The sequence below is a fragment of the Cebidichthys violaceus genome, unplaced genomic scaffold (genome assembly GCF_023349555.1).
Source record: "Cebidichthys violaceus isolate CVI_PGR_0920_01 unplaced genomic scaffold, fCebVio1.0.p SCAF_10, whole genome shotgun sequence".
In the NCBI taxonomy this organism is placed as follows: Eukaryota; Metazoa; Chordata; class Actinopteri; order Perciformes; family Stichaeidae; genus Cebidichthys; species Cebidichthys violaceus.
Window position 1 is genome coordinate 10124758 of NW_027176263.1, and position 27158 is coordinate 10151915.

Here is a 27158-nt window from a genome sequence, read left to right on the forward strand (position 1 = left end):
ATACATGTCAAAATAAAGCGGATTCTTCTGAATAAGCGTACGGTTGAAGCTCAAGAAACAATATTCCACGTATAATTAACAAAGACCAAAATAGAAAGAGGCAACTGTTATGACAGCAACATGATAAAACAAAATGTTGGCTCCTCTTTCTTTTATCCAAACATGATTTATTATTTAAAGCATATACTTAGAGCTCAGAGAATAATGGGGAGGGGGAGAGAAGCAAAACAATAAACAGTAAAACGTTTTGAACTGTCAATCTAAAGTAGCCCTAGGGAGGAAAACAAAACTGGGTAAAAGATTTCAGATGAAACTGGAGAGCGAAAACAGCCGTATAGTCTATCGAAAAAAGTTCCTTTGGGACAAGAACTTTCTCAAGCAGACCTCTAGTTTGAACTCCTCTAGGTCTACTGCGACAGGATAGGGCTGAAATGTGAAAGTGCAGATTAACCTGCGAGGTCTTTGCTAAATGTTATTAGTGTGGACCTGTGGACCAGCATTCTAACCAAAAGATTCAGTCTGTTGTAGAGAGCGGACACCATCACAATTACAATAACACTTTGATCATGTTGACTGTTCACACTGCAGTAAAACACCTCGTTCTCTCTGTGCGTGTGTGTGTGTGTGTGTGTGTGTGTGTGTGTGTGTGTGTGTGTGTGTGTGTGTGTGTGTGTGTGACATGGAGATTACAAATGCAGATCATTGCTGTTCAGTCACTTGTGTTTTATTTATAGTAGAGAAGTAATAAGGTATTTTCATGAATTTATTCTCATTTGGTTTCTGACACCATTTCTAGCAGCAGATTTAATCTGCATTTAATCTCTTCATAAATGATTTGGTATTTAACGGTGCTTTTTGATTAGAAGACACTAGAAGGACGAATGCAGTGTGTAAGATCAGAGCTGTGTTTAGTATCATCCCAATACTAAAGTTTAAAATCCACCAAATCTATGTTGATATTCAGGATGATTATGGAAAATACTTAGGATTCTACTTTCTAATTTCCACCATCCTTAGTGCCCACTTTAAACGTTCTCTTATAGCCTGAAAACACCAACTAAAACATAATGCCACACAGAGACACAACATACAAGATGTTTTGTGTGCTCTGAGCCAGAAAACCACACTGGACATTTCTCAACTCATTCATCTTCGCATCAGGTGACAGTTATAATGATAAGGTACTTTTTTAATAACTTTTTACCAGACACAGCACTGCTAATGTGCTTTGCAACACTTTAAGAAGCAAATGTTCACAGGTGACTTAATGATGTCTGTATCTGCAGAGGACAAGGATACAGGCACACGGAATAATGAACACCATTACAAAGAGTTCAGCTGTTGGAGTGGCCTCAAAACAACTGTAGGTGGAAAAGAGACAACATGCAACAATGGCTGCCAAAAGGAGTACAATCCACAAAGTTTCTATTCATTTCAACCTTTTGAATGATCTTATTTTGACAGCTGAAGTGGACTGAGCCTATCTATTATTGCATCTTTGCGGCCTTTACTATTTGATGTGATTTACACTCACTGCAATAAGTTATAATTTTAGGCATAGCGCATACTTAAAATTAAATGCTAACAATGAAACAATTATGGACAATGTTGCAACACATGCTCTCCTAGCATAGTCATAAATATGTGGCTTAACTTGTTACACTTGACATCATATTTTTATTTGATCATTAATCTATGAACAGATGAGTAACTTGTCTAACATTAGGGCAAATAGACAATTTCCCTGTCATACTGATGCAACAGACCGCTGTTTTTTGGAGTCTTTCCGCTATGGTAGGTGGGTAATTACTGTCATTGATTAATAATCCTGGGCCAGCCCATAATAATCAGTCCCACATGTGCTTGGCCCTCTTAAAGGAAAGGCTCATTTGCCACTGGGATTCACAGTCTAAACTGCTTAGTGGGACGTAATGGAGAGCAATTTTCTTGTCTTGCAAAAAAAGAAAAAATAATGAGATGAGGTGGGTAAGCCCGGTCATTTTCCATTGCCTCAGCACATCAAATCTCCAAACAAGGACAACTCTGATTTCAGATCAACTGCTCTTCTCCCTGCGGGCAATAAGTAGTTTTCCAGAACACAAGGAAGCATTTTATTGCTTTAGAAGTTATTTGAGTATTATGTTTAAACCGCAATTTCTCAATTTCTTAAAAAAATAACAAAATTAACCAGCGTAATCCTTTGTTGATTGAAATATAATACGCCATGGGTGATATCTTCAAATAACGCTTAAGACTCCATAAATACTGTGCGATCAACAGAAATTGCTAAATTCATAGTGCGATGGATCACTTATTCCCATGCATTGTTGGCAAAGCCATGATATGACTGCTGGGGGTTCAGCACGAAGCCAAGCTCAAATCCCTCAAAATGTAATTAAAAGCAAAGTGATTTACAGTTTGTTCTGCATTATTCAGGGTTTAGATTTCCTTATTTCCAATTATATGCAGTGGACTGGATTTCAGAGACGCGGCCCCCAAAGAAGAATGCAATCCTCTTGTGAGATTTGTGTGTTTATAGAAAATTGTGAAAAGCAGCCTAATTTTCAGGCAAAACTGGGAGGAGAATGCCCAAATTGGAAATGCCGGGCATTGCCAAGATGTAAACGGTAAATGGTCCATCTGTCTGCGCTCTTCACACTCTTGGAGGAGTAGACGTGCCACCATCTGCAGAAATGCGTCAGCAGAAGCAATTTTGCTTGCAATGAGAGTGTGAGTCCACATGTGTACATGAAGGCCTGCAGAGATAACATTTCTTTGACAAGACCTAATTGGTCCACATGTGCTATTTGTGACTTTGGTGTCACTTTAACAATTTAAAAGTCTCTGCATTAGACATCCGACAGCCTACAGAAATCAATCTATGAAAGCGCTGACAGTCCAAACACCCACTACGACCATAACAACATTCAACTATTTTGACAGACAAGACAATGAGAAGTGAAAACCAATCGGGCTGATTTGTCTATTTTCTGTTTATGAGAAGACTGTAGCTTCTTAATAGCTTACAAATGACACTGTGTTTGTGTCGTTTCAATAGCCACCTCTGTCAGTTATCCTGATGATCCATCTACTCTGAGTACTCTCAAGGGGCTGAAATGTTTACACAAATATTACAATAATTTAATGTAGATTATAATCATTTCATGCATTTAGCTTTAGCCACAGCAGCGGGCGGCTAGCATGAAATTGACTTTCAATTAAACTACTACACATTGTCATTTCAATGCAGGCTTTCATCCTTTCTTGCTACACCTACATGTAAGCAGCCGTGAATTTAGGGGAATTCAGAAATGTGAAAATCGTGTGTTGACATGTTTGTTTTGTGGTGAGGGGGTGGACAGACCATTATTTGAGACTTCATAAACCGAATAGGGTGTTTGCAGTCACGGCAGTGTTATAATGTGTGTGTAGGTGGAACAAATAAGTCAGAAACGGAAATGAATGGAAGAAGAACAAAACCCAAAGTGTGGATAGACATTGGGAACGAGTGAGATCTCTCGTCAGAGCTGAGCGCTCACAAAGAAAAGTCAAGCCGTTGTCAGTTTCCAAAAGCAGACGAGAGAGAGACAACGCTGATGATGACAGTGATCAGAGTTGGAAGATAAGAAGATGATACAGGCTGGGAGTAAAGATAGCTCTAATATGAAATAACATCACGTTCAAAAAACAACTGTTCCCGGTAAAGAACTACACAATCTATAATGATTTATCAGTACAGAGAAGGTATTTTGCCGGGAGATAATTACGCTAACAGTACCCAGTGGCAGTGTGATTGCTGCCAGGTGACATTGCAGGTTATTAAATTGTCATGGTGCACCCTGTTTTGGCGCTGCAGACGCTTGAACTGGCTGCCCACAAGACTGACTCACAGTTTATCTGCTCCATTTGTTTGACATCTTTACGACATACCGTATTAACACAGCCTAATTTCATCTGGGCCTCAATGTCTTCTATTGGCTGTCTCATGGAAATCCTTCGGGGTTAGGTCAGGACTGCTGGGACGTTTGTCTCGACCGAATTACACCCAGCGACACTTCTTCCATCCTATCGTGGTTTCCATTTCAAGTTGGCCAGGGAAGAAGCTTGTGACGAACTTTTAAAGCCGTGACGCACGTTATACTGACAATTATCAAAAGAAATAGAAGTAGTTGAGCGGTACGTACAAATGCAACGCAAACTTTCGTAGACTTGATTACAACATTACATAAATGAAAAACTAAATCAATTATGGCATGACAGTACGAGTTATGTGATCCGTTAACAGAATAAATCAGGGATGAAAAATCAATCAAATTAAGAAACTAATAGGTCTCTTAATGTCTTTGTTTGTGTGCAGATGACACTCCCATCCAGTCATACAACAAGCACCAATCATATTAATTATCCTCCAAATAACAAGCCCCCCTATTTAATACAAATTACAAATTATGATTAAAATGTTTTTATTTTGGACACTAAAAGCATCCCAATGCCCCATTTTGGAGTGGACGCTAATGACCCCAGTCATTATGTGCGAGTGTGTGTGTGTGTGTGTGTGTGTGTGTGTGTGTGTGTGTATGTGTGTTTGTGCAGTTACATTTGCAATACTCAATTCAAAATACGATGCATGTGCACACATGAATCGCAAAATCCTCTGTAAAATCAAATGCCAGTGCAGTCCACCAGCTGGTTCAGGAGCCTCGGGTTTGAATAAATGAGGCTATTTTATAAAAAGAAATAAACAATATAGATTAATGCTGGGTTGTACAATGTTTCAGTGCTCTAATGTCTACCACTAAATCTTAATGTTCACTAACTGCCAGGCGATGTAGCCCTCAATGGCAGCAGCTTTGATTAGAGAACACTCCTGCAAGGCACCGGAGCACACAACAAACAAAGAGAAAAATACAACATATTAATTAACTGATACTCACATTTTGCAGGGAGATCATAGCCGCAGGTGATCTTTGCCTTGCCGGTTTCACAGCCATTTAGTGAGTGGCACTCATCATACAGACAAGACCCCGCTGCTTTGTGTATGCAGCCATCCACTGAAACACAAACAGACATACAAAGAGAGGTCAGGCCTGTGAGGAGGAACAAAAGCAGGCAAACAACAGGTCTCAAGCTAACTGGGCTAATTGGCAGTTTGTGTGCTTAATCATGTCAAAACACACAAGCGTTTACAGGAACAGAAACATGGTGAAAATGATGTTCATGAATCCTGAATCTCTGCGTTAGCTCTGTATCTCCTCTCTGCAGGGACGTTGGGCCTGCTGCAGTGAGCTGCCCCTGTTGCTGGTAAATATTGACGAGCTCAGGAATGAAATTAGCTGGGCTAGGATCTAATAACGCCTCCACACACAGTGAAAATGAGACTGTTCTTCCTGTAATCCTTCTCCACTGTCAACAGCGATATACAGTCAGATCATTAACCGGATTGTTCTGCCCTGGGATAGGAATCTTATATCTGTCCTGTTCTCCGTGGTGAGCGTGTTATGATGTTGCTCTGTGTTCTGATTCTGTCACGCTCCCCGTTGATGTGTGTGTCCTGGTTCCACGGAGACCCCGGGTCCCCCGCCCCCCTACGGTTTTAATTTTACCGGGTTAAGGCCGCGACACACTTGATTGATGGCACGTCTTACACAAGGAGGCAGATAGATAGAAATCCACATTATCCGTCTCTGAAAGCCTGACATCCCTCCAAGAGCACGTTATCAATCACACTGAAACATCATAAAATCCTCCTCAAGTTGTCCTGTAGAAATCCTCACAAGCCATTAGAGGATAACAGAGCCAGGAGGAGGAACAGTAGCAGTTGGAAAAACAGATGTGTCTTTTCTTAAATTCTCTCTTTGTAAAGACTTGGCCGATGGAGGGAACACGTCTCAGGCTTTATCCATCAAAGCATAAATGGTTGAGGGTTAAGATCGCCTGCGGGATAACCACTGTTTACAAATACTGAACTGATGAAGAAAAAAGAACTGAGGAACAGATAACAACAACAAAAAATCTGAATTCATATTCCTGATAAAAGAAAAAAATGTGACGCTAATCACCATCTTCATCTCTAATGTAATAATTATTCACGTACAGCGCCAGGAAGAAGAAAAAGGATGAACATTAGTTATACACTATCTTCAAAAATGTACTTTGCTTCACATCGACAACACAGACAAAAGGTCTTTTGATGAGGGATGGTCCTTTTCTGAGCTCCTTTCAATTTCTCAGGGATGAGTCAACGACAACAGCTGGGCGGAAGACTTTCCAGCTCTATCAATCATCTTTAATGGACTGAGGGACAGGCAGCTGACAGAGACGAATCCTGATGGCTTTCCGAAAAGTAACACGAGTGTGACAATGATGTGGATATGAGGAGGTATCGCTCTGGTGACAATGAAAGCTACTTAACACAGCGCAGAGCAGATGTAGCGCTGGCTGTGGGCTTGGCATTTGTAGAATATTCACTGTGCAAACAAGATTGTCCATGATCATCAGCCACACTTATTTGCATCATAATTGCTTCTTAACATCTCGCAAACATGAATTGCTAAATGGCTGAGCTGAAAGCTCCGGGACTGTAAGCATGCTTCTCAATTATACACACAGACATGCTCCTGCCATAGCAGAAAACGTTGCCTTGTTGGCCTGGTGTTTGGTCCGAGCACTACACCTCTAAATGAGTTCACCCGATGTCGCATCTGCATCACCAGTAGTTTCTAATGTCTCCTTTGTTGAATTGATCAAGTTGTCCCCAGGCCTCAGTGTTATTAAAGTTGTATGATCCTTCACATGGAGTTCCAATATGGCTGAAATGTTTTAATTAAAATCTTTAATACTTCATTAATACTTCCTTTTCTTGCTATCGTCTTTGCATAATATATTTTGATATAATATAATCTATGCATTAGAAAGCATTTCATGTTTAGATCTGAATGCATATATATATATATATATATATATATATATATATATATATATATATATATATATATATATATATATATATATATATATCCTCTAAATACAGTTTTCCCTTTGCAATGTAATATGGAAAATAAAACAAGAGTCCCAAGGCACTAACAGAAAGTTCACATGAGGGCTATTATGATCGTGTTCTGTGAGTTGTAGCAGTATTTAACCATTTTGCAGGCAGCAGCTTCATTCTATCAAAGCGTTGCACAACTTGTATTTCTTCTATGATATTTTGGCCATGAAATGGATACAAACTAGGATGGAAGTGAATAAAAAAGGGGACATGGAAGGTTGGAAAACCTTCACTATAAAGAGCTCATTGCTCAGAGATCCTGAGTTATCTTATTGGCTGATCTTGCTGACTCCATGTCCGCACGACAAAGTGCCGCTAATTAAACGTGACATATTTAGGTTTTGGTTGTTTAGAGGTAGGCACAGAGCCAAACTGATGTATTTTATGGCCAATTCATACTTTATTTCTTCTTTATAGGTATTAAAGGATAGCTGGCATGGAGGGACTACATGCACACTAGACCTTGTTGTGTTACATGTCACGCCAGCATGAGTGAGTCCACCACTTGCCGCAAGTCAGTTTATACAAAGGCTAACCGGCTACAACGGTTGCAAGAGCTACGGTGCACAAAAGAATGGCGTCCACTCGGACCATCCTGCTGTCTGTTCTACTCTCATTCTATTTCTATGGTCCAGACGTATGTACCAGAGCAAATAGAACATGAGCTCGCACATTCTTCTCAGGCAATCATTCAGGTGCACTAAAGCAAGAACATAATATGTTCTGCACTATATTGGCCAAGACATAAAAAGCGACAAATACAAGGAATATTTGTTTGTATTTATTTATTATAATGCAAAGTAATGGCTGTTCTTTTGGAAAACATCAGTACAACCTGAGAGTCTAGAGACTGGAAACGATGGTTTTTTTCATGGTCTTATAAAGCCAGCCAAGTTAGGAAAATGTAATAATGCCCTCCTCCAGTTTGCAGTGTTCCCTCAGGAGTCCATTCTCCCCAGACACGTCCTCTCATCACTACCAGGCATGGCTGATCTCTTACCTATGAGCACCTTGGGAACCCAGCCAGCAACAGCATACGGGCTTCTGTGTTTCATCTCAGTAGCTGAAGAGTAAGATTGTAGATAATACTTTTAGCTTCCATTTCGCAGCTCCTCCTGCTCATGGTTGCATAAGCTACAGTGAGCATGAAACTCTTTCTGATGCCACTGAGTGCGTCGCTGTGCATCTAGTGTCAGCGAGTCCCCACAAGCCTGGAAATCTGCTCACAGTGCCGGTAAATAGAGACGCTGAACTGATCTGGCTCATTGCCAGAGTCTTGGATGCTACTGCTATAGATCTGATTTACCTGCTTCACGGAATGGGTGGAGTGCCACAAATGCATAGTGGGTAATATGCGTGTTGGAGAAAGATATATTTAGAGGGGGCATAGAGACAGAGAGAGGTTTCAAAATGTACTTTGTAATTTCAAATTCAATTGCGCAGTGGGTTGAGAGGCAATCAAAACTTGATTGTGAAAACAGTTTTCCATGTCCATTATTTAGGCAACCAAACCTGGGGATCCATAAGTGGAGATATGACCCACATGCAATTTATTTTCTCATTTAAGTGGAATTTCAGCATTATTCCCTGAAGATTTCTACATTATGGATGCTTGTAACATTACAAAGGCAGCCTCAGATTCTCATTAAGTAAGAGAGGACAAGTCCACTCACTCTCCTGTCTCCTCACAAAGAAACACCAAGGATTCAACGAATCCTAAACTATTCCATTTATATTTTGCACTTCGTCTGCAAATTCTGGTTATCTGCTCATTTAATTTGCAGGTAAAACCTTATTTAACTGAAATTCTGCTTCAAAACCTCACAGTAAGTAACTTCAATGTGTAATCATTCATATGTCACGTTCCTATTCAATAGTCCTGAATCAGTCAATAGAACACCATTGTGTCTGAGTCCCTATTCCATCACGCTTAGATGCAATAATCGCATTCAAATGCTAAAAGAAGTAAGTGCTTCCATCCTGATGATGCACCTGCATCACAGCATTGAAAGGTGATCAAAGCGACCTTTCTCTCATCTCGCAGCTTTCAGTCTGAGTCACATGGCGAGAGGGAGCCCTAATGTGCTCGGCGATGTGATGCACAACCAGCGGCGCCCGGTGCTATATTTGAACTCCTGTTAAGACTTATTTAAGGAGGACATTTCATTTAACAGGCTTACTACTCAGATGGCAGCATCTGCTTCTGTCCACCCCACTCCTGGGCTTCCTCTGCCCCCGTTGAAAAAAATACAACAGTTAATACCTCATCTATCTCTCTCCTCGCAGCCTGCCACGGCTTCAGGCTGGGCCTATGTGGGACAAAACATGTATTCATCTTCTCTGAGTGCCTTGCTCAGAGAAAGCTTCCCCGAGCAGCCACTCCACCAAGTCCGCACGGCTAATGAAGATAACTTTTCGCGGCGGCTGGACGGCATCCCTCTGAACTCGTAACGGGAACAAGGAGAGCAAGAGACGGAGGGAGAGCCACATTGAGAGAGACAAAAGGAGACGAGTGTGTGTGCGTGTCAGAGTGTGTGTGTCAGTCTAGAGCGGTTTGAATTAGTTACTCAGCTGTAACCTTGGCTCCCGCCATTGTTGGAGACACCTCGGCCTCGTCCTCTCCAGGCTCCGTTCCCACATGCATTAAGGGACTCAGCAAAGCTCTGCTTACTCTCCCGGGGCTTCTCCCAGGCAGCCCGAAAACCAAAGGCTTTCAATCGCTCCCTCAGACACAATGAATACCTGCTCTGCTCTCATTACAATACCCTGCTTTTCAGAAATAGTGTCAGCTGCAATTTTCTCTCCTAATTATTTTCCGCTCCTCTGAGGGTTGGGTTCAGGACTGGAGCCAGTGGAGGCAGCACGGGCTGAGCTGGAGGGAGGGAGTGGGGGAGGAGGGGGAGCTGGATTCTACCTGGCAAGATATGGAGAAGTGTGAATATCTGTCCATAACCTAACAGAGGAGAATAGATGTCCATTACCTGCTGATCCACTGAGATCTCCCACGCCAACACTTGGTCGGGCGCTGGGAACTAAAACTTTTATCAATGCTCTCTCACACTGGGAGTTGCAGTTTCCAAACATATACCTGAAACTATAACTCCCTCTCACCAATTCTTTTTTTTTGTAGTATCCATGGTAACAACATATTTCCTCTCTTCCTCGCAGCAGGAGCTGTACACTGATCAAAGCCCCTCCACAATTCCACCTCCGTGATTTACGACACCATTTTCTACTCAACTAATTTTACAGGAGGAGATAATGACATGGATTAGTTGCTAATCAAGTGCCAATCAGAGATCTGGCTGAACTAAATGTCAGGAGGAAAATGTTCAAGCCGTTGTGGTAACTCCCTTGTGATACTGGATTATGTGTCCTAATCGCAGCAATTTTGGATGCAACAGGAGCCATAGCCCGCTCTCTACTGTAACCAAGTTCTCAGGGAAGGGACGATAATCTCCATTTTACCTATAATACCCAGGTAAACAGGGGATTTGGGCTAACAGAATGCCAGGCAGACAATCACAGACGTTACCCTCCAAAGTGACATAAAATACCTGAGGCTTGCATGACTCACAATTCCCCTGACGCCGCAATGTAAGCAGGAACAAGCATAAATGACACAACAATCACAGGTTCCACTACGACGCAGTGGAAACCCTGTCGTTATTATTGCTACAGTTCAGCCCGACTTGACGAATACGTCAGTAAAGATTTGAGGCGCTTTCTCTAAAATGGCATTGTGGCAGAGGGCTGCACATTGAGCCTCAGTTTTTAGAACATTTTAGCTGCGGGTCGCATCAGTCACAGAAAGGTCTGAGGCTTATTAAGATATCTGGATGTGCAGCTGAAGGTTTGATAGTTTGAATACACAGACCAGCTCTAAGCAATCTTAAGGAATGAAGGAGAAACCTTTGCTGAGGTGTCCTCAAAGCAAGTCACTTCATCTTTAGTTGCTCTAGCAGCTAAATCAACATTTTGTTCACTGAACTGTTGAAAAACAGCTAGCATAACCTTGCTCTATTTACGCTGTTCCTTTTATTGTCTTTCATACTATGCATGCATATATTATCTGGGATTATTGCTGCTGCATAAAAACAAAACTTCTGACAACATTCACAGCACCGTTCTACCTCCTGCTTACGCTGTAATTATTGCTTTGTGTGTTAGTCAGAATTGAATGCAGTGTAACACAAGAGATATGCTGTTAGTTTTCAACAAGTACAAATTGTAATTATGCTAAACGTTCTACCCAGTTAACCTTTCTACTTTGCATTTTATGCTATATGTAGATCTGTTGATCATGCGGACATTAAGCCAGCTAGCTTTAAGCTGACTGTAGTCAGATTTAGTGAAGTTAAGTTATTTTACCATTCAGGATAATAGACAGTGAAGTGAAATACTAACTGGTATACGGCTGGACGACAGGAGTAAAACCAACCCTCAGCATAACTCTATTGTATGTAGATGTTTCTCTTATTCTGCACTTGCTCCTCCGTTTATGTATGGGCTCAGTGCTGCTTGATACACAGCTCTCATGTTCCCAATTTGTGTATGTCATATAATGGTTCCTGATTTTAATCTGGACTGCACTTGAAAAGTGCTTTATGAATACAACTATCATCAGTGCTACACGGATTTGCTACTTATCTTTACTTTGTTATGTTGAACAAAAGAAATAAGCATTAAAACAACAACCAAACGTTACAGGATCTTTCTGTGTGTCACTAGAAGCCTGTCAGTAAACTACACCACATGCAGCAGTCCTTTGCACACCACCGTAGTACGGCGGGGGGGTCCAGCCTAGACAGCTGACAGCGAGGCCCGAGGCATACAAGGCTGCTCCAAGCCCTCAGGAAGGCAAATGTGTGCTTTGAGGCAAATTTGACTTAGTGGCAGAATGGTGGAATTGCAACTTCCGGGTGCGTCACAAGATGCCACTGGGCCCAAAAAGACTTTTCTCCCATAGACATACATTAGGTAAGTCAACTTCCCAGTAATAACACATGAATAGCCCTTATTTACCTCATTAGGTCCTAAAAGTTGTAAAATGCACTAATAGCCGATTCCATACTTATTTTCCTTCCTTTGCCTGTCCTGCGGGTGTCACTGTTAAAGCAATTTAATCAGAGTGATCTTTCTCTATTCTCTAAAAATAAGAAGAAAAGCAGTTACTCCTCTGCCTCTATGGAGCAGCCTCCCCTGGTATGCATACTACTTAAAACTGCAGTTCAAAACTAGAGTTGGATTTGTGGCACGGGGGCTGAAGTTAGATATGCTAGGAGCAAACACTCTTTATGCGGTTGTTCTCAGGGCCGTAAAGGAATGCCAGGTTAGGTTACCCCAGCTCATGTGACACTGTCGTTGGAAACCTGGAGTCTGACAGCTGTGGACAACTCGGTGCCAAACCCCAACCGTGTTGAACTCCCTTGAACAATAGTGCCGGCCCCGGCCCTCACATTTAATGTTGTTTTAACTGCTTCGTCTTGTTGTTGCAGCATTCCCTGTCTGAACAACCTGAAGTGCACAGTCTGCATTCTTTACGTGACGTGGGTACTGATTTTTCTTCTCTGGAGTCCCCTGTACTGCCAATATCTAATAAAATGCTCTTTTTTTTTTCCTAGTGTAACTAATAAACTCGACCCTGTTTTCAATCCTAAACCCAACCCTGAAATGAGCCCAGACATTTACTGGCACGAGTTTCACTTTAAACTCCATAGATGTCTTAGCGACAAATTGTACTAAGTTGATAGGACATGGAGCGTCGACAAAGACTTATCCAAATGAGGTGTGACAAGCTGCCCTGCGTGGTTTCCAGGTCTCTTTATTAGTTTGCATGCCGAAGCTATAATGGTTTGTATTTCCTCACAGTAGGAGGAATGGACGTGCATGCACGATGTGGTCTGTGTTAAGCTGTATTGTTGCTCTGCTGTATTGACTGGATCAGTACCTGTGGACTTAAGGTGTCCGGCAAAAAGGGAGCCGGCATATCATTAAGGTACCACTGTAAGCAATGTCTTTCAAGGTAACATTGCCGTCATATGGAAACACAGTTGAGATAGTCCCCACATCGCTCACTGTGATCACAGCCGTTCATTGAATGGCATCCCACTCAATCGACATCCAGCATGTGCGTCTTCTAATACTCCATCTAAAAACGTCTTTCATTTGTGTGTGTGTGTGTGTGTGTGTGTGTGTGTGTGTGTGTGTGTGTGTGTGTGTGTGTGTGGTGCCCTAATAATCACAGATAAACACAAACCTTCTCTTACTTCTCCCCCTGCTTCAATATCACAGTCATTTTTCACCTTTGACTCCTCATCCAGTCTCTTATTACGAACAAGCACTCCGTCAATGTTGCTATTATCGCCTCGTCACCCAGGTTAGATTACCTTTGGCACCCCAGCTTTACTATTACTGCCACAGGAAAGAGAGCGAGTGAAGGGAAGTGTCCGTAGACGGCAAGGTATGAGAGACTCTCAGATCTCTCTCTTCCAGCAAAACCAATCCAAAGTGCAGTGTGTGAGTGTGTGTGTGTGTGTGGGCGCATTTTATTTGTACTTGCAGAGTATAACTCAGTCATTAACGCTCCTGTAAATGTGACTTCACACCACAATGTATATAAAAGAATAATAATTTCTCACTCATGTCTTTCATGTCGTAATTGTCTACGAGTTAAATTGTTTGTGAAATTGAACACATTTCCATTGGTTCTTTGGGTTCCTGGAAGGAATCAAAGCATTTCTGTACAACTTCAAACATTATTACCAAAAACAACATGACATGTGGTTAATTCCTCCCTGTAAGGGGGTCTGACATCAAAGAGCCCTCATAGCGAGGGCTTAAAAGAGCCAACATGTAACCCACAACCACCAGGAAGCATCTCCTATCAACTAGTGTGCCACCTATCTCAGTGGGTGAGGGGCAAACCGGCTGCCGGAGAAGATAACAAATTAAATATGCTCTTTCCTAATTATAGAAGTATGATCCCGCTGCTGACCAGTGAGGGCTTCCCGGTTGGACTACATCAAGAGTCTGAACCAGGTGTGAATTATTGATTTGATACATCATGCTTTGACTTAACATTACTGGAGACTTACCACTTCCATCACTACTGCCTCATGGAGACTTTCATGTTTGGAGTGTGAATTAGCAGGATATGTTAATGGAGCTGTATTAGTCTGACACATTTCTTTGTTACTGAACATACGGCCAGCTCTATTTGGAATCAATAGAACACACACACACACACACACACACACACACACACACACACACACACACACACACACACACACACACACACACACACACACACACACACACACACACACACACACACTTTCATCCAGACATAATTAAATGTCGACTCCTGAAGAAATTGCCCTCTTTGAGAAGTTAGGGCTAATAAGGGACACACTAATGTTGAGAAAACATGGCGAGAAAACACAACCCCCAGAGCGAACCTGGCCAATTTCATCATAAATTACTTCCCTGCACAAAGTTCATCTTTGAGTCGCCCAAGAGGGCCTGCTGCATGATGGTAAAAGATGCCGTTTCTAAGAACAAAGCAGCTTGAGGTAAAAGTTGGAACAGAAGCACTTTGTTCCATGCATACACGGCCTTAAGAAGCAACACCAGCAGACAGGACTAGACAAATGTATGTAATTATTGAGCAATCTGAATAGCATGCTTTAAGGCTAGCGAGGAGAGAAAGCATGCATGGCTGCTGCTTCAGACCCTCGGATCTTCAGGCCAAACTCTCTGGCAAGTATGTAATTGCAGAAATGAAGAAAGATGGAGCCGCTCAATGAAAGGCCACTGCTTTGGATTAAAATGCATGAACAGCCGTTGCTATTATACATGGTTCTTTGGGTTTGCTGGTGCAAGGCGCTTCTTCAGCAAAGCCTACAGACTTGTACAATACATTAACATTTGCAAAGTAGCACACGAAGCATGTGAAAACCACAGAGAGCTATGGAATTAAAAGGTCATTAGAGGGTTTTTTATTTCTTGATCATTAACCGTATTTTACCTGTGAAAATAGAGGCTGTGGATGTTTGAATTCCTGCAGAAAATAAAAGGACTATGACAGTGTGATAGGCTACAGGACTGGGAACATCAAGGTTTATATCAGGAACTGAGGTCCAAAACATTCTTTGTGATATTTCCATTACTGTTAAACTGGGAGCGAGAAACATTTGGGCAACCGTAAAACCAAGCAGCATTTTCTTTATAACAATGCTGCTCTTGAGTTGTTGGCACAACAGTACAGAGTAGCCTACAGCAGTAATATCCAAGCTTATACTCTCCTCACTGCTGTCTACCAACAACTTGCTCCCTCATCATAAACGTGTGTGTAATACATACTGTATGCAATGTCTAGCATATGGAAATCTGACACAACATTGGGTAGAACAATGGGTAGAGAATTTGTGTTTTACACTTTAGTTATCCTTATTTGCTTTATTTGTGCTTGCATCCAGTTTTCCTTCAATATATCCTTTTACTTCTTGCTGCTGCTGCTTCAGCCCCAATTTTCAAAATAAATCTACTGCCGCTGTGCCTCTGAACAATAGGTCAGCTGGCTGCCTTTATTGGATTTCTAAATTGATGAGAGTTTATTGTAACAAGACACAGCAAAGTCTGGCCGATACACCCGTCTGTGATAAGAGCTAATGCCACAGCTATCTTACTTGGAGAGGAGTGCAATTTGGAATCTCGTTTCTGCAAAGTTAAATAACTCAGCAATATCAATGTTACACATTTTAAGATAGAAGAAAGACACATTCATTATGATAGAATGTATATTAAAAGAAATAGAATTGCTTTCTGTCCCATTACGCAGCAGACATATCTTTTCATTTACTGACAACAAATGTTGAAAAATACTAAATAAGACATGCAGTGTGTTCATCAATGGCAGTTAAACATTAGAATATGCAAGATACTCTTAAAACTGTGGACTACTGGGTTCTCTGCAGGCCTTTTCACACGTACTTAGCTGCTTTATGTCGCTCCACTAAATACGTTTTATCTGTGCAGCCAGTGGGGAAAGGAGCTGGATTTGAACACACAAAAGTTAAGGTAAATTCATGTTTTTTCATCATAAGCATCACTGTGATGTCTGCCTGAAAAAGGAAGAAGCCAGAAAGAATTAAGGTTAAGCCTCAAAATCAATACAATGATAGGTAAGTGCTTTTCTTTTCTTTCAAAAGAGATTACCAGAGAGTTCTCTAAGATCATTATCCCTGTTCCATTATGGTGAAACTGTAAACAAGATGATTAAGAGGAGTGAGAATTGAATAAAATCAGTGAAAACTGCTGGTGGGCACAACATGATTATTTGTCTTTTATAAAAGATATTTTAGGGTCAGTGGATTTTATGATCTTTACAGATCAATATGTTGACTTCAGGAGTATAAAAGTCAACTGTGTTAAAGTTGTAATTCTCAAGTGTTACCCACTGACTGCTCTTGTACAAAAAGCAAATATATAATTATGGAGATTCCCTTAACTGCAACCTATAATTCAGGGTAATCAAAACACTTGTTGAAAAAGCCACAGTGTGCCGCGCTGCTAAAGAAACCATTACCCTTCTGTAACTCAAAGTAAGCAAACAAAAAGAAACAGGCCACAGGGGCCAAAGCTGGCAATAGCCTACGTGGAATCCTCTCCAGTGATTTATCTGACGGGCCCTGACAACTTTCTTGCAGAATCCCAAAGTGTGCTATCTACTAATTGAGCCTGTGTCAGCGCAGGGGAGATTAAGCGTCCGCAGCTGCCCTCCGAAACGTCTTCCCCAGGCCCAGCTGTGAGACACAAATCAAAGGCCCCGGCACAGAGACCAACCAGCACAAAACAGAGCCCACCTCCGCTCAAACCCAAAGCTCAGCACTAATGTCCTGCCATGATTAATTGTTTGGCAAATATCTCCGGTATAATGTCTGATTGTGACGGTGAACCAAATCTGATACATTTTTGACACTGAACGGATGATTCAGATAAATTCTAATGAGTTAGGTGATGTAAGAGAGTATTTACTTTGCTATAAAGAGCTTCAACAACCACGGCTGCAGTAGTGCGGCTCTGCTCCCCTATGGGTCGAACAATGCATCAACACCTGGCACACTATTCGTAGACTTGACTTAATAACATGCCCATGATTTGCCTCTTGACTCAAGTGATCTTGCTGGGCTTCTCTCCCCAGGCTCTGTTGCAGTAAAAAAGCCTGTAGTAGACCTCTGGGCTCTCTCTCAGCTCCCCACGTCCTGAAAGACCCGCCGTCCTCCCACTGCCTCCACTTGTAAAAGCCCTGTGTGGTCTCAGTGCTTAACTCGTGGCCATGGCCCGGCTCCACCGTGTGAGCCTCCTTGCTGCAGAGCCAAGGATTAACAGAAATGGGTCTTTTATAATTATACCGCTATGATTCCAGGCCTTTTCCTGCTGGTCCTTTTAATTAAGTAGATAATTTTTCTCAGGGGAAGACCGGCTTTAACATACTTAACGGCTATTTCAAAAGCGGCAAAGATCTTGTTAATCAAAATTATTATTTTGTTATGAATTAATAAAGGTAAAAATCGCATTTGTGGGCACGCCAGCGTCGCATGTGAGAGGAACAAACATTCATTGGTGGGGGTATGATAATGTAACTGTTGAAGCGTTTTCTCTCACCCACCCACCTCAGTGATGACTATAAGAGCTGCCCCATCTCTAATGGATGGAGGAGAGGCTTGGAGGGTAATAGGGTCTTCTGTCACTCACACCTTTTGTGACAGGTCTAATAACAAGGGAGATGCCTGATCACTCTACCATCCAACCATTTCACTGAAGGGACCTATCCCTGCCATCCGGTGGGCAGTCACGCACCCATGCAGCACCCACCTTTCTCTGGGGAGGTTTTACAATTCAAATGGAACTCTATAATGGCCTCCACAGTGACAGCCTTCAGATAGCTGCTTGTTCACAGCTTGCTTTACTGCCCATTAATTTTAAACCCCCCACTAATGCAACCTAATGTGTGTATGGCGTACAGAAGAAAGAACAGAAACGGCAGTGGAGAGACAAAAGATATTCTCCTCACCAAACATTTTGTAATATATATATATATATATATATATATATATATATATATATATATATATATATATATATATATATATATATATATATATCATGATGAGTTGACATTTTCAGATTTTCCACCCAGCTTGAGTACAAATACTATCAATCTAGAGAAAAGCTGAAATAATAAAATACATGTGTCAAAATGTTACGCTTTTGGGATTACACATGAGTTATTGCTGCGTTTAAACTTCACCCACTTTACTGAAAAAGTACCAACGTATAGTTCCCCACTTTGTGTGTCACAAACCGGCAGAGGCAGATATCAGTTATTGAGGCTATGATGGAAGCCATTGACCTTCCAGAGATGATATGTGGACTTACAATACAGTGCACTGTCACCTGTGAGAATATTAGTTATCAATTCTGACGTTAAATCTCTCAGGTCAGCATATATGTCACCTAAGCGCTGGAGCAGCAGTGATGGATGTTAGAAGAATGGCGGGCTACATTCTTTGTTTTGGAGCTTATCTGATGATTCCCTTACTGCCTCTTGAGCAGGTTATGATCCATTTTTCATGTCTTAGACCAAGACAGGACTTATGGCATAATTGCTAATTCCATTAAAGAAGAGATTAAGATGTTATTAAAATCAGATTAATTTTCATATCAAGGCTGACTCTACTTCAGAAATAAGACACACAAGAGATGGAAGAAAGGGAAAGTGAAAAAGCAGATGAGCGGCTATACCTCATGTGTATAGAAGTGTTCTTACACAGTCTTTTTTTTTACAGTAAACTACATAATTATAAAATGCATATGTAGGTTTTGGTTAGTGTGACTGCCTATGTATTTACTTAATGTATGTCTGATGGGTAAAACATCAGGGTTTTTAATCTACATTTGCCATTGAAATGAATTCTGTATTCAATGCATGCTTTGGCCAATGATCAATCACGACCATCGCTATGCATTACCATCTGATATTTTGCCTTTGCTGCTGTGGCAATGTGACCTGATGCCAAAAGTGGGCTTCGTCATGCTGAACTAAAACTCAGACAAGTAGGTGGTGAAGAGGAACTTACTTGATTTGAAAACAAGAGAAAGAAATGACTTCCCTGTTCCACTGTAGGGAACATGGAAATCACAATAACACAGTAAGAGCCTGTGGGAGAAAATAGTGTAGGATTCCATCTGTAGACAGTAGCTGAGTGGATGACAAACTTTATAATGAGCCATGGTATCTGTTGCATGAGATGTTCTGTAAAAAGACAAACACACTGCACAAGACTGAATTCACACCTGGCAGGGATCCTAGAATGAAGCAAACCAGACAACCTCTGGAAGCGACCTAGCAGACTGAATCATTTTCAGATCGCACTGACTTTACACTTTGCATTAACACTAACCTCTCCTGTCACATATATAATATGTAGGCACAAGTTATGTTTTATTACCAATCTCAAGCCAGTGTTTTTTCATACAGCACGACTGCTGTAGTGTGTTAAAGCATTCTTAACAGTTTCACTGCAGTGAAATCCATGTGCTTCTTAATGCAAAGGCAAGGAACCATGCCAGTTTACGGTCTCTGCATTTTGCATTACAACTGGGGATTGAGTCAGTGAGAAAGGGACACACAAACAAAAAGCTGGCTGGCAGAGAGACCTGGCACAGCCTTAGTAAACACACCAATCAGACAGGAAGTGCCAGTTCAGCTCACAGACAGAGGTTTGGGTCTTTTCTCGCTCTGGGGATGCTAGCTTGAGTATGAGTTATCCCATGAAATAGTGTAGTACTCAAGGAGACTGGTGTTCAGACACTTGGGCTGAAAGGTCAGGTACGATGGACATTATGGGTCCTAACCTTACAATGGCCCAGGTGAAGGAAAGTACCGTGATATAGTTGGCCAAAAGTGTTTTTTTCTCTTCTATATCCATCTATTAACACCTGTTTGGGCCAAATGATCTTGCACTATGAGATTCTGCCACCACCTGCATTTGCACTTGAATGCACAAACATTTAGCTGTTTAAGTCAAACACAATGAGCTGTTGGCCAACTTCACACTAACGTTACTAATCATATGGCAACACATCTTTGAGAAATCTCACAATATTGAAGGCCCAGAGGAGGGACTCAATGTTCTTAATAAGCCATAATGGGCTCTTTACCAATTGTGATGCCACTTGTGTCTCCATCCGTAATTGCATAACGCAATTCTTTTTCTTTTTCTTTTCTTGTTTATCTTTTTTACACAAACAAAATCATCTTTGGGCTTGGGCAAAGGTATCAAGTATTTTCAAATCAAAAGACTCAAATAAAGGCATGAGTCATTGGGGTTAAAGTTCAAGTCAAGCCGAACTCTAGTCCAAGTCATTCGAGTCCACACCGCTGAATTACACCATGAACACAACCCTGAGCGGAAAAACAATACTTCCTGAACAAATAATTCTTAAATGGGCACCAATTTAGATCAACTTTGAAAGCCTGCAAGGACATTAAAGGTGGAGCTGCTTGCCCTTTTTCCTCACATCACTGGCTGTCTCTGTCTCTCTCACTTCACCATGGTACTGTCTCCAAAGATGTCAGCTGTAGAGTTGATTAGTCAGTGTGAACGAGAGCCCAACAACAGCACTTTGCAGGAGCACCAGAATGCTGATATTGAGCTTCTCTGCTGGTATGATAAATTGTCAATGGTAAATGGACTTCTAATAGTATAGCGCTTTAACACTGCCAGTCATTCACCCATTCACACCCATTCATACACCGATGGCAGGGGCTACCATGCAAGGTGCCACCTGCCCATCAGGACTCTAACTAACCATTGATACTCATTCATTTTGGGGTTAAGTGTCTTGCCCAAGGACACATCGACATGGACTAGCGGAGCCAGGGATTGGACCACCGATCCTCTGATTGACCACTGAACCTCGCTCTATTCTTAGGACTTGCCTTCTGGTAATCACAACCCATTCAAGCCAATGTGCACACCAAAGCAAGACACTTTGGCAGCTTTAGTCCGTTTAGACAGTAAATACACCTTGATTCTACACAGTTTTCATTTCTGGGAGCAATATCCTATGTTCATATTACGACATTAAGGAGTGGAAATCGTATCTTAACAAAAAGCAAGAGAAACTACAGAGATCACTAATCAGTAAAAAGACTGAGGGAACACAAGAAGCAAAACTGGCCTTGAAGCTGGCGGCGCTATATCAATAATAATATTGGAATTTAAATATGCCCAAACAGAGCTTCAATATATCTGACTTAAGCCACTGCAGCAGTTGGATTTATCAATACCTGCTTTGTTTTCTAGCCTATCCGATCTGTATATACATTAGGTTACGAATCACTGCCTGATATACAGTATGGGCACATTTACGCTGCAGAAAATATGACTAGAATAAATAAAATAAAATCTTGGCTCACAAAACGACACCCACCGGGTGTCATTACAAGCAACTGTTTTCCATACTGCTGTTTTTATGAGCACTTTACCACAGGTAAACGCTGTACGGAGTCATGCAGCCAGGCCTGAACATCACTTAGGTACATGTGAGTGACAAGTGAGAGGCTTGTCTTTTGACAATAAATCTGATGTCAAAGTCAAAGTCAGCACAGCATAGTATACATACTATATGCTCAATAATATGTATACTCTACTGCTGCTGAAGACCAGCACTCCCACATTTGCATACATATAGATGAGATACAAGCATTTAACCCCCCAGACATCTCACCGGGACTGGAGATCATCTCTCATCCTGCCTACTCCACTCCCTTTATGAAAAGAGTGAAACCAGAACTACTCATAATATGAAAAGGCTTTTCATGATTTGAATCTGCTTTGTTTTTCTTGTGCTACAGTACTACCCAAAGATGACATGGTTTACTAAAGTGTCACCATTTATTTTGTATTTCAACCATTTTTTTTCACTCACAAAACACAATGAGGCACCGAGGGTACTTATTATACATACTAATAAAAATAAGACTAATAAAAACTAGGCCAGATGTTGTTTCCCATTTTCCAGAATTTACCTCCTGTAGAGAACAAACCAGGGCAGCATTTTCAGAGCAAGTCTGCAAATCAAAAGTGTCATATAAATTGTGTAATTACATTCATTTGAATTAAGTGTATAGTGGGAAACAGGAACACGAGAATGCTCATTCCTTAGTCCGCCGCTCCCTCGCACTTCCATATCAGAACACAGGAGATGCAAAGTGTTTGGAACGGCTCTGCTAATAACTGTAATATACTGTATAATGTGTCAGTAAACCACATGACCACACCATACCTGCCCTCTACACCCCCCCCCCAGTCACTCCACACAAAACAAAACCTAGAAAAGTCTGTTTTCATAACAACCTATAAACTATATGTTCCTCTCCTAAACTCTGAAACTCAGTGTGTTGTTATGTCTCGTGTTGTTCTTGTTTTAATGTTACTGCTTTTCATCCAAGAGACTGATGGAACTGAGTGAAGAACTATCTTCATGTCCATGAATATTACTTTATAAAAAGTACAGTAGATATAGTAGTGGGAGCAGCAGTGTGTCAACAACAACAACAGGCTTGACATTTGAGGTCAAAGCCAATAATAATGGCATCCTCAATATGACTTTGTAGATAAGTACAGCAAAATGGTTACTGTGGAGATAAAAAGCCACTTCAACAGATTCCACTGGCTGTCCATTCACCGGTGAGATGCTTTGACTGAATGTCTGCCTGGTGGTCAGGTGTTCTGGCACTCCCATATTAATGAAGGGATGTCAGCAACATACTGGGCCTCTAGCCAGCGACTATGCTGGGTTTAAGACAGCGACAGCCTGGAAAGCTAGCCAGGTCCTCTCCAAGCCTATGCAAATCAATCAACAGTGTGTGGCCACCGCAGAACAGGCTGACTGAGAGCAGTGAGTCAGTGTTGAAATGAGAAGCCCTCCCTCTCTGTCAGGTGCCGCGGCCGTCTCATCGCCATCGCTCTAATTAGTCGGGGATCCCCTGAGCAGGCAGCGTGATGGAAGACAAGAACACCGATACATTCCAGTTCCTCTCAATCACAGAAAATGTGAACTTGAAGTTTGAAGTTGTTTTGTTGGGCGTGGGGTAGACTGTGCAGCCAATATCCCTGAAGGTAGTGCCATTACCATAGTTTTAATGACAACTGCTTTCCTACAAAGGGGTAAAAACATGAATATGTCTAATACATTCAGGGACGTCTACAATTGAGCCGGGTAACATGATCATTTTACAACAAACATGAGAACTTTCTTTTTGTGAATTAAGTACAAATTATGGAATGACCCACATTTTGAGCAATGCTACTTGAACCTAGTTAATGTGCACTTTATTTGAAGCTGATGCTAGCTCCATAACTCATCAATTATTTCACTGTTGCCAACATGCAGTAAACAGATTAGACTATTCAGCATATTTGGTGAAGTCAGTAACTAACGTGTTAGTCATATAGCTCAACTAGAGTATATCCCCTACATATAAAGGACCATTTCTTTTAAAAAGATCAAATGTAGCCAAACGTTCCTGTACTGCTGCAGTCAATGTAAAAGAAGTATTCTTCCGAGATGGCATCACTGATTATGACACTAGTATTATAATGTGGGTCATTATAACACAACGTTTGCATGCTTTATTTAGCTGCACAGTGCTACAGAGCGGACCGGAGGAGTTTAGTCCGGCTTTTGGCTCTTCCAGACTAAACAATGTTGTTATTTCAACTCTTCAGAAAAAATACTTAACTATACATGCTCATTTAATTTTAAGCTTTATGTTCTATGGAAAATCTAGCCTGTCATGAACATTGCAATCAGGTTAAGTGCATCTGCCACTCAAGTAATATGCATAGCATCCCAAGAAAGTTAAATAACCTGCAACTCAGAGCCCCACTGTAGTGCTTTCATCCTGAGAAATAACGTGCATATCCTCCCTCCATCTCGGAGCCGAAGACGAGCCAGGCGTCAGACAGCCCTTCCTATTTCCATTCACATTGCATTTGCTAAAACCAGGTACGAAGCAAGCGATTCATTTCTCTTTTCCTCCTATCTGTCTGGAAGATCATCTCTGCTGAAGCTTGGCAGAGGGGAAATGGAGGAACGGAGCAAAGCAGATGATCAAATCCGAGGATGATTCTTGTGTCGTTTCACTAAATAGTAGATTTATCCTGGTCCTGTTGCTATGGTTGCAGTGCAGTGGGGGAAAAATTGGAGGCAAAGTGTAAATCCCTTCATTGATCACTTGGTTATACTTTCATCATATCTGGTGGCTAAAGTGAAATGTGTTATTGGATTGGTGGCCTCACAACAAGCTAGATTAAAAGGTTCAATATAAATGATGGCATAAAGGGAGAGTGTCCTCTTCCCATGTGCTTGTAAGGGCTGAAATGTGTTACCCAGTGCAATAAAGCAAACAAGAGCAGACAACAAAAAAGAAAAAAAAAGAGGGAAGAAAGCATTTAGTAACCTATTTATTAAATAAATGTAATATTGGAGTATATTTGTGACAGGACTGGAGGGCAGGCGTAATGAATGGGTTCTCTGAAGTCATTTAGAACAGATAAAAACTAGTTTAGTTTAATTAGATTTTCAAACGGGTGGGGGTGTTGTCCCAGTTCTGAAACAGAGCCGTCTTTGTGAAGTCGCATTTAAAAGCTTCGGTGCATAGGCTACTCTAAAATACATGATAATTGTGCATTTTAATAAGCTTGAGAAGTGTGAGGCAAAACAAGCCCAATCCCATCTGCATGAACAATGAGATAGAGCAGTCGCATCCTTTGTAACCACGAAACCCAAATACTTGTATTATTGGCATGTAAAAGCTTTGTCGCTCACATTTTTGGGGCGACTACAGTCATTTTAGTTCACCTACTTGGTGCACTATTCTTCACGACTTGGTGGTTCACAACGTAAAAGCTTTTAACATTTAAACCCGAGTGGTCGGTAGAGAAGCACACAGGTTCCAAATTCATAGAAATCCATTACTCAGTGTTTTTAAGTTGTTGTTTTTTTGTTGAGCTAACTGCTGACAAAAATACACACTTTTTTTTTTTTTTGTGACAATATGTGCTGTAGTGAAGGGTAAAAATAACAGGTTGTGCCTCCCCCATGGTCTGTAAATCGAGTGGATGATTGGAAATCACACCAAAGTGATGCCAGACAACCCCTCACCTGCACGGAAGAAAGTATCACAGCCAGAAGAGGGGATCTAATAGGAGGCTAAAAGCACACAGGAAAGATGAGTGCGTCCTCAAATTCCGCAGGCGGTGACGCCCACCTGATTTCCAGCGCGCTTTTTTCAAGTGCCAACATTACAAGCCTTCACATCAGAGCTGACAACAGAATGTCTGTTGGTCCAGATGAGAAAACAACCTTGTCATTGTGTGGCGCTCAGTGGACACTTAGTTGCCAATCAATGAGCACAATTAATGTTCCAATGAACAGCGAGCACTGATTCAGCAGCTGATGCTTTAATTGGATAGAACCAAAGTGGGAGAGAGGGTGACCCCTTCAATGACCCGTATCAATGGAGCCGTGCCTGGAGCACAACCTTCTGAATGACCCCGGTGTCAGAGGTGGATCGGGACAACCCTGCTTAACCCCCGGACACATCAGCCCATGAGGTCATTTAGCATCATTTGAAATCATGTGTCAAACGGCTGTTAGCATCTGGTAAGCATTTCTTTTTTCAAAGAGATTAAAATTAGAGAAAAATTAGCGGTGACAAGTAGTTTGGTGGTCCCCCCCCCCCCCCCACACACACACACACACACACAAGGGTATTCTGTAAAACCCAAAGCCTGGTAGCCTAAAACTTGTTTATCGGTACAGTGGAAACTAAAACGTTGTGGCGCACGCAAACTGGAAGCTTCATTCACATCAATGGAGCAGTTTAACTGCTTAATAAAGATAATTCATGTAAATCCTCCAAAAGCATTTTCAATCTAACTCTGAAATTGGTTTTATAATTGTTTTAGTAATTAAAAAATGCCTTTTTTGGCAAAACTTAACGACTTGCCTATTATGAGGGCAGTAGTGCCAAAATCTTATATCCCGATATCGATTCCATGTCTTGATAACGATATACATCACAATGTCATTTTAGTTTTCTGGTAATTCAATAAATAAATAGTCTGTATAAAATGACCACATGGTAAAGCCTTTTGTATACTCCTGTGTGAATGAAATACTTGACTACTGACTATTTTCAGATTTTATGAAGAACTTTTTTGCAAAATGAACAGAGAAAAAACATTATATATAATATGTATTTCCAGCTAAACGTGTCGATGCAAACACACAGAATAATCAGATTAAGACAATAGTTTGATTTTACTACACTGGGGTATTCCCATGAGCAGAATTCTTATCAATTCTGGGACATTGTATAAGTTAGTATGTGCTTAGTATTATCAACGTAAGCAACATAATTGTGCACCCCAGTATCTCAATAAGATTCCATTGAAAGACGATAAATTATGAATTAATTATCTCCAAGTGAGGTTACCTCACAAACTGTGTTTTCATAAAATACTAAGTGTATCATGTTGTTCAATAGCTAAAGCATAGAAATAAAACCCTAACCTTTTCAAATTCAGATCCTGCATATCCTGTGAAGTATAAATGTCTACTATCACAGTATTGCGAGGTGCCAGAAAGACATGTTATGTTTCAATTGATGGAGAGGCTGATTTGACAGGTGCAAATCCCTAAGGGCTGCAGAGTGAAAGATGTTTCACTGCAGTATTGCAAAGGAGCTATGCAAGTTATGCAACTAAAACATAACAGTGAACAAGTCTACACAACATCTCAGGCATCAGTATACACGCTGCAAAAGCAGCAGATGCTCTACCATTAGGAATATGTCAGATAAAATCAAACGGTGAGTTACATTTTTAGATATGTAGTGACCAGGAAAACTAAATCGGAAGCAGCAGGCTAACTCATTGTTTCATTTGAATGACTTTGCTAATAGCTGAGAAAGAACGTTAAGTCAGTAATCTTCTATGACCCAGCCAACTGCCTTTACAGGGAATAA

At 41.2% G+C, this 27158-nt stretch overlaps 1 protein-coding gene across 3 annotated transcripts in view; it reads right to left on the bottom strand.

Moving 5' to 3' along the window:
- macrod2 (mono-ADP ribosylhydrolase 2) overlaps window positions 1-27158 on the bottom strand; it is a 383002-nt gene that overhangs the window by 220670 nt on the left and 135174 nt on the right. For all 3 annotated transcript variants that reach the window (XM_068724930.1, XM_068724931.1, XM_068724929.1), the window contains exon 5: window positions 4935-5051. In XM_068724930.1, the coding sequence (XP_068581031.1) occupies window positions 4935-5051 (117 nt within the window). The remainder of the gene's footprint in view (window positions 1-4934; window positions 5052-27158) is intronic.